The 12,670-nt window shown below is 29.3% G+C and overlaps 1 protein-coding gene across 1 annotated transcript in view; it reads right to left on the bottom strand.

Annotated features, from left to right (window-relative positions):
- The window catches only part of LOC106463218 (peroxisomal multifunctional enzyme type 2-like), a 50,633-nt gene that overhangs the window by 17,610 nt on the left and 20,353 nt on the right, over positions 1-12,670 (bottom strand). Inside the window, exons 14-22 of the mRNA XM_013923212.2 lie at positions 11,870-11,993; positions 10,328-10,500; positions 8,691-8,760; positions 5,749-5,855; positions 4,803-4,889; positions 2,792-2,884; positions 2,118-2,259; positions 1,672-1,802; positions 593-748 (exon numbers count right to left, since the gene is read on the bottom strand). Of these exons, the coding sequence (XP_013778666.1) occupies positions 593-748; positions 1,672-1,802; positions 2,118-2,259; positions 2,792-2,884; positions 4,803-4,889; positions 5,749-5,855; positions 8,691-8,760; positions 10,328-10,500; positions 11,870-11,993 (1,083 nt within the window). The remainder of the gene's footprint in view (positions 1-592; positions 749-1,671; positions 1,803-2,117; positions 2,260-2,791; positions 2,885-4,802; positions 4,890-5,748; positions 5,856-8,690; positions 8,761-10,327; positions 10,501-11,869; positions 11,994-12,670) is intronic.

Here is a 12,670-nt window from a genome sequence, read left to right as displayed (position 1 = left end):
GGTAAAACAATGATTTATATAAATTAACTCCAATCCTATAGAAACTTGTAACAAACATTCCATGAAATACCAAACTACCATACAGACATAATAATGACTGAAACTGACAGTTTTTTTTTATGTTGGCTAAGGATTTCAAACATATTAACTATTCAGACACAAATATGCTAAAAACTTAAACTGCTTCATGATTTATGGTAACTGAATGAAAAGGATAAATTCGTGAATTCAAAACATTTAGCTTGTTACTTACAGTTTGTGTTATTGGTTGCTTGTTTTTATCTCAAAGTTACACAATGAACTGTCTGTGCCCTGACTACCACAGGGAATTGAACCCCAGATGTGTATCATTATAATTCCATAAACTTATCACTGTACCACCAGATGACAGTGTCAATGAAGGATAATGGCTTATGCATATTTTCTGTTGTAAAATGTTTGGTTTATTAAGCTGAATAATTTCTTATTCTAGTTTTCAAACATACTTCAGATAAACTAGTATCCACACTAAGTCTTGATTTAGCTTTGCAAAGTAAAAGTAAATAAATGATATAATTAAATATTTTTGTGAATTCTTACATGTATCACTTACTTCTTGAGTTAGTTTTCTTTCTTGCACATCTTCCTTGCTTTTTGTGTTCTTTTGTTCTGGAGTTGGATTTTTATGTTCTGCAGCCTTTAGTAAAGTCTGAAGTTTCCGAGTCAACATGATATTGCCTTTGATTTTCAATTTGCCTGACATGAAGGCCTATGAAGTAGAGATTTATTAATTTAAAATGTTCGCAATATAGAGTTTGGTAAATTAGGAGTCCCTAGAGAATGTAGGTTTTATTAACTAAAGATGTTCTCAATATATACAAGTTATTGGACATAAGAGCCCATGATGCAGATATTTCATTAATTACAGACATTCTCAATATAAAGAGTGGAGGTTTATTTAATTACAGGTATTCTCAGTCTAGAGTTTACTAAACATAAGGCCCATTGAGAATGTAGGTTTTATTAACTAAAGAAGTTCTTGATATAAACAGGTTATTGGACATGAAGGCCTATGATGTAGATATTTCATTAATTAATGATAGTCTCCAAATGCAGTTTATCTGAAATGAAGACCAATGACATAGAAATTTTATTAATTAAAGATATTCCAAATATAGAGTTTACTAAATCTCTCTGACCGACCTTGTAACCATGAAACTATACATATACTAAAACTTTGAGTGTTGTAAGCCTATACTGAGTCAGACTGAAAGGAGATTTACATGCTCAGAATAAAAATACTTCTTTTTCATCATAGTTAATGTGACAAGTAGTAAATCAATGGGTGGGATAGCAAACAAATGATTCAGGTTAATGCAAGTACGTAATTCACGCATAACATGAGGAGTGATGATGTAAGAACTTTATTTTTCATTTAAGTTTTCTTGTATAACCTAATAAGTTTTTAATTTTTACATTTTTGTTACTTTTGCTAGAAAATAGACAACAATGGACAACAAATACACATAAAAACAAGAAGTTTAGAACCTACCTTAGTTTTCCACCAGTCTGCACTCAGTCAAAGGCCATGCCTGCTTTCATAACCCTAATTTTCATTACTATATTTTTAACAGGCTTTCTGGTTTACAGTGTAAATAAGGTTATTTTATTTTATGAATTTTCCAACAGTACCTTCTGAGGGTCAAGTTTGCCAGTAATCATAGAAACCATGTCACTGTCTTCTAAGGTCAGGATGCAGCCTGCTTTTTCATTTTTTGGGGATCCTCTGTAGACTTCACCTTTACCATTCTTCAGATCTAGTGCTAAGATGATACATAACTTATTAATTCAATATCAGATCTTCCATTTTTACTCTAATCTTCATTAGAAACAACAAACTTGGAGCAAAAAAGATACACTGAGAAAACTGCACTTATTGCATACATCACATTTTAAGCTGTTAGTAGTGTCAAATTATGAATTAGTAAGGGGAAGGTAAGAGGTTATCATTACAATTTTACACCTTTTTTGAAAGAAGAAAAGAAAAAGGAAGCAAACTCATCAACTTACAATTCAACCAAAATCTTATATTTACATTAATAAGTTGAATAAATAACTAATTCCCAAGCAAATCTTACTCCATTGAGCGGCTGGTTTTCCATTCTTGGTAATATTCCACTCAAAAATGGCCTGGGCTTTAGCTGCAGCATCAGGCATCTCTTGAAGTCGTTTACCAAGTTCTATAAACACCAAGTCACTATTGATGGTTGCAGGAAGCTCCTATTAAAAGAAATAGGGGAAGATTTTATGTAATTGTCATAAATTATCAGCATAAAGAAAAATATAAATGAAACTTTGAACAAAAATTACCTTAAAACTTTGGCAACTTTCTGATGTCTTCTTTTTTAGAAAACTAGATAAAGTAATTTTTAGCAGCACATATTCAAGTTATGAAGATTATGTTTCAGCCAATTATAGTTATTTATTGCCTTGTTATTTTAAAGCATTAACTCTCAGTTATAAACTGATAGAATTTTTTACTTAATGACAAGTACTTTCATCTGAGCACCTCTCGAAGTTGAGACCTAATTATTCCTTTGGCTTTTGCACATTCAATAAATTTCAAATAACTATGCTTTTCATCAATTCCATATTATCCTAGTTACCTTTTCTGGACTCTCCATTTTCAAAAGTAGTTTAAAAAGTTATCAATATTAAGTACTTGAAACTTTACTAACTCTCGTTATTAATGTAAGTAAAAGTATAAGAAATAAACAGGAGAATAAATAGTTCAACTAATTACAATACTTACGTTATGTACATCAGAGCTGGGCTTTACGGCTATGACAGGATCATTTAAATCCACATAACCCCCCGAAACAACAACTTTTCCTGTCTCATCAACCTGTAGGAGAAAATAAGTTGAACTATTCCAGTGGAAAAAAAAACATTAAAAAATATTTTACTATAAAATAATTAGGTAATTATTTCCAATATTAAATTAATAGTAGAAAAATTAATCCATGGACAATATTCACAAGCAAAATTTGAGGAGGAATAATTCTATACAAATAACTAAATATGCTTATTTCAAGTTTATAAATTTGCCTTTCAGCAATAAATAAAATACTATATTTTCTATCTAAACCTTTTTATATGCATAATGTTTACTTAATACACCAGATTTTGTTTCATAACCAAATGAAGGCTTCTGTAGTAACCATAAATGCTAGACATGCTAAGATTGGAGATGGATGAAATGTCATTTCAACTGAAACTTGGTGACAGAACAGCAAGTTTTGCTATACCATTTATAATAACTTGTACCTGGTCATGTACATTAAATAAAATTTACTTTCTTTTATAAGCATCACACTAGGTTACATATATGCTGTTTTTACTTGTGCAAATCGATGTAAGACAAAATATTGAAGAAACAATAACAACTTTAAAATGCCTACAGGTAAAGTTCAAAAGCACTCTTATTGGTTGTTTTGTATCAATTTCCAAACAAATACTCTGTATGTTATTTTTCAATTAACATAAGAAGAAAATCAAGAAATTTTCTAATTTTGATGAAAGACCATGTATAATGTACAAATTTCCTTGTGAATAAAACTAATACATCTTGGTTAATTCTAATACTTCAGATTTGAAGATAGTTAAAAAACTCATAAAAACATTTTAAAATATTCAAATCAGGTTGAAAGATCCTCTATATTTTTAGCTTTTCCTCCTGTGACTAAAATGAGTTTTTAATGCATGTTACTTCATACTAATATTTCAAGTTTGAAGCTGTTTAAAAAAAATCACCACATCTTGGTTCATTCTAATGTTTCAAATTTGAAGCTGTTCAAAAAAAACAAATCATTCTATGGTCAATCATGTCATCATAACATTTATTGTTTTGTTCTAGTTTGTACATATTATTCTGTTTGATAACATTTTGGTCATCAGAAGTGTAAAACATAAAAATAACTCTTTAGTACTATAATTAGTGCTTTACTACTATAATGGGGGCTGGTATGCCAACCTCAGGAAGTACGTTTATCTTACTTACCTCCCCCAAGTGGTAGTATCTTATTTCATTTTTTTTTAATATTTTTTTTTTATTTCTTTTTCTATTATATTTTTGCTTTTTTTTTTTACTTTAGAGAGCAGTCACTTTCCCACAACTGTCTGCAGGCTGTGAAGGGTGATATAGATGTGGGACCCACATCTCACCCTCGTAATTTGTATTTCTTTTGTTAATTTCTTCATGTGAGACTGGCAAATGGTGGTTAAGACTGATAGATGGTGTATCCCCACTGCAATGTGGGTCCTACTTATGCAATCACCTCCAAAACTATGGGCACATTTTATATCCTACATTATAGCCTGTACCCTGGGGATCCTTTTAATTTATGCAGCTTTTTTGATTTGATTTTGCTTGGACTTGTTTTTGTTCATTTAAATGTCATTTATCACAGGTTTGTATCAGCCGTTTTTAATGCAGTCCTTCCAGTTGATTTTATTTTGCTTGACTGTTTAAGTATTAATTTCCTATATATATATATTTCCCCCAAAACATTAAGCAGGATAATTTACTGTGCTTCTTTATATTAATTTGTAAGTTGTGTATCATTTCATGAATAGAAAAAGCAAACTATCTGATATAATAAAATATTAATATTCAACTAATCCTTATTCATATCATACACACTTATACTTCAGCAAAATTCATTGTACAAGTGATGTGTTATTTACATTAATGCTAATTTACATCAGAAAACTTTATTGTTAAATGATCAACTTCTTACACAGATGAGTTTGGGAATACTTACTGTACACTGAAAATGAATACGATTTCCTTCCTTCCACATATGTGTCTGAATACTTTCTCCTGGGATCACTGGCCCAGTAAACCTTGCCTAAGTAAGAATATTTCAATAACTAAATGTTCGATTCTCATTCTACTTCAGTTGCAATAACAAATAGATTACAACATACAAGGTGATCCAGATATGGTGCACTCCAAACCACATTTATCTTGCCTTCAATAATGATTTCTTCACCACATTTCTGTTTACTTCATATTTATGCCAACATTCTCTTTGTGCATTCTCTTTACGTATTAGTTAAACTGAGAAACAGCAACAGATATGAATAACACCAGATATACATAAAGAGTTTTCTTTCTTATGCCTATAGACACTATACTCGCATATACAATACTCAAAACAGGTACCAGTTTAAAAATCCACTTTAATAATATAATTGTGCAGAAACTCAAAGTGTGCCACTTCCAGACCACCTAGAATATACTATTAAGCTTACCATATCTCTTAAATTAATTTACACATTTTTACTATGAGTAAATAAAATCATCTTAAAAGCAGTACTTTTTTTTTTTATAAATAAATTTCCACAAATCAAATTTCTGTTATATATATATATGACCACATGAGTATTATACCAACTTGTGTTGAAAACAGGCATAAATAACAACTTGCACATTTGTGACATTGAACTACAACTCAAACATATTAAAGATGCTTTAAAATATTATTAAAATGGTATACTGTAATGAATGAAACAAAAAAGTACTGTTGTAATGTAACAACCTACTCCATTAACCAATAAACATTCTCAATTAATCAAAAACTTAAGTGATTTTTAGTTTTTACATAACAACAGAATTAGGAATTGTGAAAAATTTAATGGATAAAATCAACTGTCTCTTGCACAAGAATCACAACATAAGACTTTATTACCAAGTATTGTTTGTACCTTAATTTTTTTAAATTTAGTTACATCATTCCCAGCAAACTGCTTAAGAACATGACGAGCTGCATATCCAAAAGTACATAACCCATGTATAATTGGTTGAGGAAATCCTGGTAAAAGAACACAAAACATTACCACTAAAACTTAGAAAATGACCTGTACTACATATAGTGTTACACAAGTCCTGTATTTGCTAATTTACTTATAATATAATGACAACCTAAGATATTAAATATATGATAAATATTATTAAAGACATGATGTATAGTACAACCCACCTCACATCATAGTTCATTTGTAAAAAAAAACATACAAGTCTAACTTTATATAAAGCTTAGCAGAATAAATTCTTTATCTGATTCTAATGGCTATCTGGAAGAATCTGAAATAAGAATCTAATGAAATGCATATTTATTTTGTGTGGAAAATAATGTGTTAAAATACATTTTAGTTTTAAGGGAAGGTTGTAGCCTAATGGCTGCCTATTGGGAACCAAGGTTTTAAAAAACAATGTATATGAATGAAAATATAAAAGTGAAGAATTTATCAAAAAAATATGTATACAAAATTCAATATCAGTAGAATATCAAAGTAAATAAACCCATATGTTATTAGTTTATTAGAATCTGTAAAAAAAATCAAATATAGATAATGTATTAAAGAACAATACTATTTTAAACACAAGAAAATTAATATGAAAAGTTTGTCAAGTACATATTTGTGAAGATAATTAAAATCACACAACTGTTATTAGCCCTGTTGAGCAATACTCATTGCCAAACACAAGGCATGACTTGAAATTAGCAAATTAGTTGGCAAAAACCAGTTGATTCTAGTGTGTGTTTAGTCACTTACCATCAAGGAGCACAAGAATGTTTTGTTAGTTGATAATCCAGGCATTATTATGAATATTCAGACCAGTTGTAAATAATGATTAAAAAAAACAACAATGACAGAACAACTGGCTGAACACAACACCACACCATGATAAATCAATTGATAAACCTTTTCCAGTAGCTAACTAAGCATTGTTCTCATGCATCTTTCAGTGGGATTCCCTGAGTTTAGAATACAAAGTATAAACAGCACTTTCAAGCAGTGTTTCACTTCATTGTCATGTCATTATTATTACAACATAGGTCTAAAATTTGAGAGCATATCAAAAATTACAAAACCAAAAATGTGACACTTCTTGGATATGTATATTGTATAGCAGAGACGGCTGGTATGGGTATTAAAAACATTAATTAAAATAAAGTACAAGAACAACGTTTCAAGCTTCTTAGGTCATCTTCAGGTTAACAAAGACAATTTGAAACTGACCGTTACTAAGCACATGTCTTGGGGGCGAGAGTGTGAACAGGTACAAGATTGTAGGGGGTGTAGCAGTTATATGTTAGGTGATTAATACAATAATTGAATCTCAAGCAATCAATTCAGCTTTACATCTACCACTATACTAGTACAGATGTGTTGACCATATATTTGCTGGATTTACATCTACAGAACACACACTTAGTTTTTCAATCACGCTAACTCCATACATCCCAACATACGAAAAAGCTAAACAAATAACATTTCTCAACCTCAAGATCACAAGAACCGATACACAATTCAAAACAGAAATCCACAGAAAAATCACCCATATTGGACTATATATTCCTTGGGACTCAGCACACATGAAATAAAACAAAAACATTAAAAAACAAATAAGCCACAAAACTATGCTCACCAGATAAAATTAATGAGGAAAATAAAAAAAATTAAAATAACACTTCCTCAACATCAATAAATTTCCTTCAAAAACCATTAAAAAAAATCATACACACATACCTAGACCAACAACACAATCAACATCAAACAAACAATAATAAATTCAATGAAACAACTAACTATAAAATCCTGCACTGTTGCATACCGTATTTCCCGATAGTAGCGATAAAATAATCAACATCTGGAAAAAACTTACAACAAAACATAACATTCCAATAAACACTAAATTCATTCAAAAACCGGGCATAAAACTAAAATCCATACTATGTAAAAACTACACTGATAAACATAACACAAACATTATTTATAAAACACAATGCAACAACTGCTACGACTTCTATATTGGAGAAACAAGCCAAAAAATGGAAACCAGATTCAATGAATGCATAAAAATACCTTCTCACATTTTTGAACACTGCAAAACAACATATTAAGTAGAGAAACGAAGACAAACAAACGAAAAATCAAAAAAGCCCTACTTATACAAGAACTCAAACCAAAATAAAACCAACATAAAGGAACACACCCATACTTATATTAATCACCTAACATCTAACTGCTACGCCCCCTACAATCTCATACCTGTTCACACTCTCACCCTTAAGACATGTGTCCAGTAATGGTCAGTTTCAAACTGTCTTTGTTAACCTGAAGATGACCTAAGAAGGTTGAAATGTTGTTCTTGTACTTTATTTTAATTAAAGTTTTAATATCCATACTAGCCGTCTCAGCTATACATTTTTCCTTCAAGTGGAGTTTCTCATCATCATTGATACGTACATCATCCGAGTTATTTACGTTAAAGGAATGCAACTTGTAGATTCTTTGTTTCATTATTCCTTTTTGTGAGAAACGTTAAAATATAACTGGCAAAAACTTGTCAGTTGTCCAAAAATTTAGTTTCAAGCCCTGCAAAGTTATTTTTGTAACATAATTGAACAATATCATACTCACTGAACATCAGAAAAAAGTTATTTAATAATTCATCAGTGGGTTTTAAAGTCTTTAGAAATGAATGTCATACAAATTTAATACACCATAAAGAGAATGTGATGTTAATCTTAATGCCATCCTGAATAATTAAAAATTTTACAAAAATAAGGGAATAATTGTAATGAAATCATATTTCCCAAAACATCATATGAACTTTAAGCTATTATTTTGTTTCTCACCTCCCATAGCAGCAAAGGAAGGATCAATATGAAGAGGATTACTATCGCCCATAAGACGGTATAAGGCAGCCTAAGAAAAGGAAATAAGAATAGTTTCAGTGAGCACCTGAAACACGATAATAAATGGAAGTAAATAAATACATATATTGTTATAAGCCATATATTTTTCACTTTATTTGTTTTTTAGCTAGAGGGAGTTGGGGGTTACTGATGATATGATTAAGTTTGAAAAGTTAAGATGGGCCTAGAACTTCTAGAAAACTAAGGATGTAACATAAAATATTTTAGCTATTCAAAAGTAGATTATGTATATAAGACAGTTAAGAGGGTTTAGGGTGATTTTCAGAATATAGAGAGAATTCGTCAGTGTGTTAGCTATCATGGTTATTTTGAACAGTTAAGTTGATTTGTTTTATTTTAATTAATGTCATTTGTAATGTAGGCTTACAAGACAATTTGCCAGTGTTCTAGCTTGTAGAAATGTTAAATAAGGAAACAAATTCATGCAGACTGGATTTTGAATTAGTTTTACCAGATAATTATGGAAAAAATATAAATTATAATAAAAGTAAAAGGGTAAAAGCAATGGCTGATGAAGTTTAAGAAAATCATAGTAAGTGGCCAAAAGCTTGGACAGTCGTTTCACTTTCTACATGTGAATCATAATTTTGACTTTAGTTTTATTTCCTTTTAATTTTATCTCTTGCTGGATTACCTATCTTACTTTTTAAGCCTAAGATAATATTGGTTAAAACACATTATAGTGAAAGAATCTATATATCACATAGTTTAAAACTTTCATATTATATAATATAGCAAATTAACAAAACATAAATACATTATTTCCTCAATCAAACAAAAATAGTTAAATAACCTATATGCTGTTTAATACTTAATAATGGATTAACAAGCTGATAAATTACCCAATTATTTTAATAGTAAACACTTGTTCTTTAAGTTACTATGCTTTATAGTGTAATAATACTGTTAGAAAGTTACAATACAAAAGAACAATGCTTGGGGTATATTTTTATACTCCTATCCAACTAAAATGTTTATATAGTGTCTCTTTAATCCAATATGCACAGGTATGGGTCAAAGTGTACATGTCCTGACCTTGTACAGAGTGCCTTTCAACTTGGTATTATGAATTTGATGTCAAAGTTATCAACTTTTCATGTTACTCTACATTACTGATTTCACAACAGTTCATGCTAGACTAGAGAAAATGTCAGATAACATGTACAGGGATACTGAAAAAACTTTAGATATGCAAATTTAGGAGGTTACAAAGGATATGCAAATACAATTTTCAATTTGTATGATGGACAAAAGTATTTCTATTCTTCACATGAACATCACCTTGCACTCCAACTTGTCAGAGTTTGAGTAAGACTGACTTTGACACATCACAGATATATCTTAAGTATAAAAAACTTTATTAACGCATTTGATTTTTTTTGTGTACAAAATACTTGTACTGTTTGCTAAAAGCTTTTCACATTTTCAGAAGATATACTTCATACATTTGGAATTACAATCAACATTAATTTTCCAATGTGGGGTCAGTACAATAGACTGACCCCAAACACATTCAGTTAAACTATAACAAATATCAATTTGTTCTAAGAATTTACCTGGTCTACAGATGTTTTTTCTGTAATGAAGCAATCAGGCTTACGATTGGGAGGGGGAACAATTGACTTTATTTTATCTGAATCTCGCTTTCCTCCAAAGTTCCCTGCTCCTATGAAGAAGACACTCCACTGACTATACATTATTTTCTCTCCAGCATCATTGAAAGTGTTGACTGTGAATATAAAGGTAGTAAAAGACATTTTTAAATATTTTAAAGATAATTTATCTAAAAATGAAAAAAACAAAACAAAAAAACTATCATTAATTTATTTGAAACCAGGAAAATTAGGTGTAACATGAAACTGTTGTACATAAAGTTTATTTTAATTTACTTTATCATAAGTTTTTATGATTAAAGTGATATCATTATACAAGATATCGATGTAACAGTATCTTAGGACTATCTTTTCAAATACACATAACTAATTAATGGCATAAAAAACTTACATTTACAAGTATATTTAATACGTAACAAATAAAAGTTGGAAGCTAAAATTTCCAGTAAAATATAATTAAATAGTTAACCATGTGTTACACAAATAAAACAGTTCTTGAATAACAACTATAAAATGTATTGTCTATTGATAACATATGTTATTAATGGATGTTAAATTTTATAGTAGATATTCTTGTACTGTTTGTTCAATCTTTATTTCATTAATAGACAGCAAATTTATGGTTGAGATTCAATTACTGTATGCTTAACCATTACAGGTTGTTTAACCATTATGTTAATAATGGATGTTAAATTTTATAGAAGATATTATTGTTTGTTGAATCATTATTTCATTAATGGACAGTAAATTTTGTGGTTAGTATTTGCAAGTACAGGTTGTTTAACCATTCTTAACTACTATGTTATCAATGTTTAACCATTATGTTAATAATGGATTTTAATTTTATAGAAGATATTATTGTTTGTTGAATCATTATTTCATTAATGGACAGTAAATTTTGTGGTTAGTATTTGCAAGTACAGGTTTAACCATTATGTTAATAATGGATGTTAAATTTTATAGAAGATGTTATTGTTTGTTGAATCATTATTTCGTTAATGGACAGTAAATTTTGTGGTTGGTATTTGCAAGTCATACAGTACTTGACTAGTAACCATCAAATTTATAGTTCATTAATAATATAATGGTTAAGTAAATAATACTTGCATTAAATTCATAAACATCACATCTATTAATGAAACAATGGTTAAACAAACAATGCATAATAATAATCATAAAATGCATTGTCTATTAATGGCATAATGGTTAAGCACACAATACTTGAATAAGAACCATAAAAGTGACATCCATTAATGAAATAATGGTTAAACATACAGTACACGAATACCTGTTATAAAATTTAATATCCATTAATGACATAAAAATTTAATAATTTCATAATGATAGAAATTTTGATATAAGTAACAGAAACAAAAAGTTTTATGGTAATTATTATACACATCTCAATATGGTTAATTGGGTCTGCCTTGTTGAAGTTGCTACAAGAATAAGAAACTATTATGGAAAAAAGTAAGAAACACTCACCATCTAAAACAACTAGTGCACCTGAACCTTTGTCCAGTACATCTGCCACCTCTACAACAGAATTCAAAACATCTTCTGGTGGAAAAGGCTTTAAAATCTCCAGATACTGTTCTCCATGAACCATCTATGAGAATAAAGTTTAGAAATATTACAGACATTAAATTATAAAAAGTGTCCTTGCTATTCTATTTTTTGTAACATTTTTTCAATACATAGAAAAAGTGTTTTGCAACTATACAAATAAAACACAAGCAATTTACTTTCTACAATAATCATTAAATATATGTTGTTGTTTTTAATTAATAACTTTCCTTATTTATCTAAAGCATTATTTTGAAAAAAAATTTTCTCGAATAACACATTGATTGAGTGTTCATTAACAGTCAGCAGACAGCAAAATCATCGTCAATTTTATATTGGTTAACTCTGTAAAGAAGAACAAGTTCATGTAAAAATAAATGCAACCTGATGATTACAATAATTAACATGTTTTCTGTCAAAATATTCTTGGTACACTTTCTGAACACTATGACACCCTGTAACATAGCTTCAACTTTAAATTCTTATGTCCTACTTAACTGTATAAGACTGATATCAATTATTACACTCACTGGTATATGGCAATCTAAATTAACTGTTAAGTTTGACAAGCTCCTGAAAACTTCTTTGTAAGGTCTAACATTAGATTTAGTTATGCTCATAGCTAACATTAAAACTAATACTAGTGTTTATGATTGTTTGTTTTGAATTTTTCACAAAGCTACACAAAGGCTATCTGCGCTAGCTGTCCATAATTTAGCA

This window comes from Limulus polyphemus, unplaced genomic scaffold (genome assembly GCF_000517525.1).
Source record: "Limulus polyphemus unplaced genomic scaffold, Limulus_polyphemus-2.1.2 Scaffold1350, whole genome shotgun sequence".
NCBI classification, from domain to species: domain Eukaryota; kingdom Metazoa; phylum Arthropoda; class Merostomata; order Xiphosura; family Limulidae; genus Limulus; species Limulus polyphemus.
The sequence above is the reverse complement of the archived record's forward strand: the minus strand, read 5'-3'. Positions and strand labels throughout refer to the sequence as shown.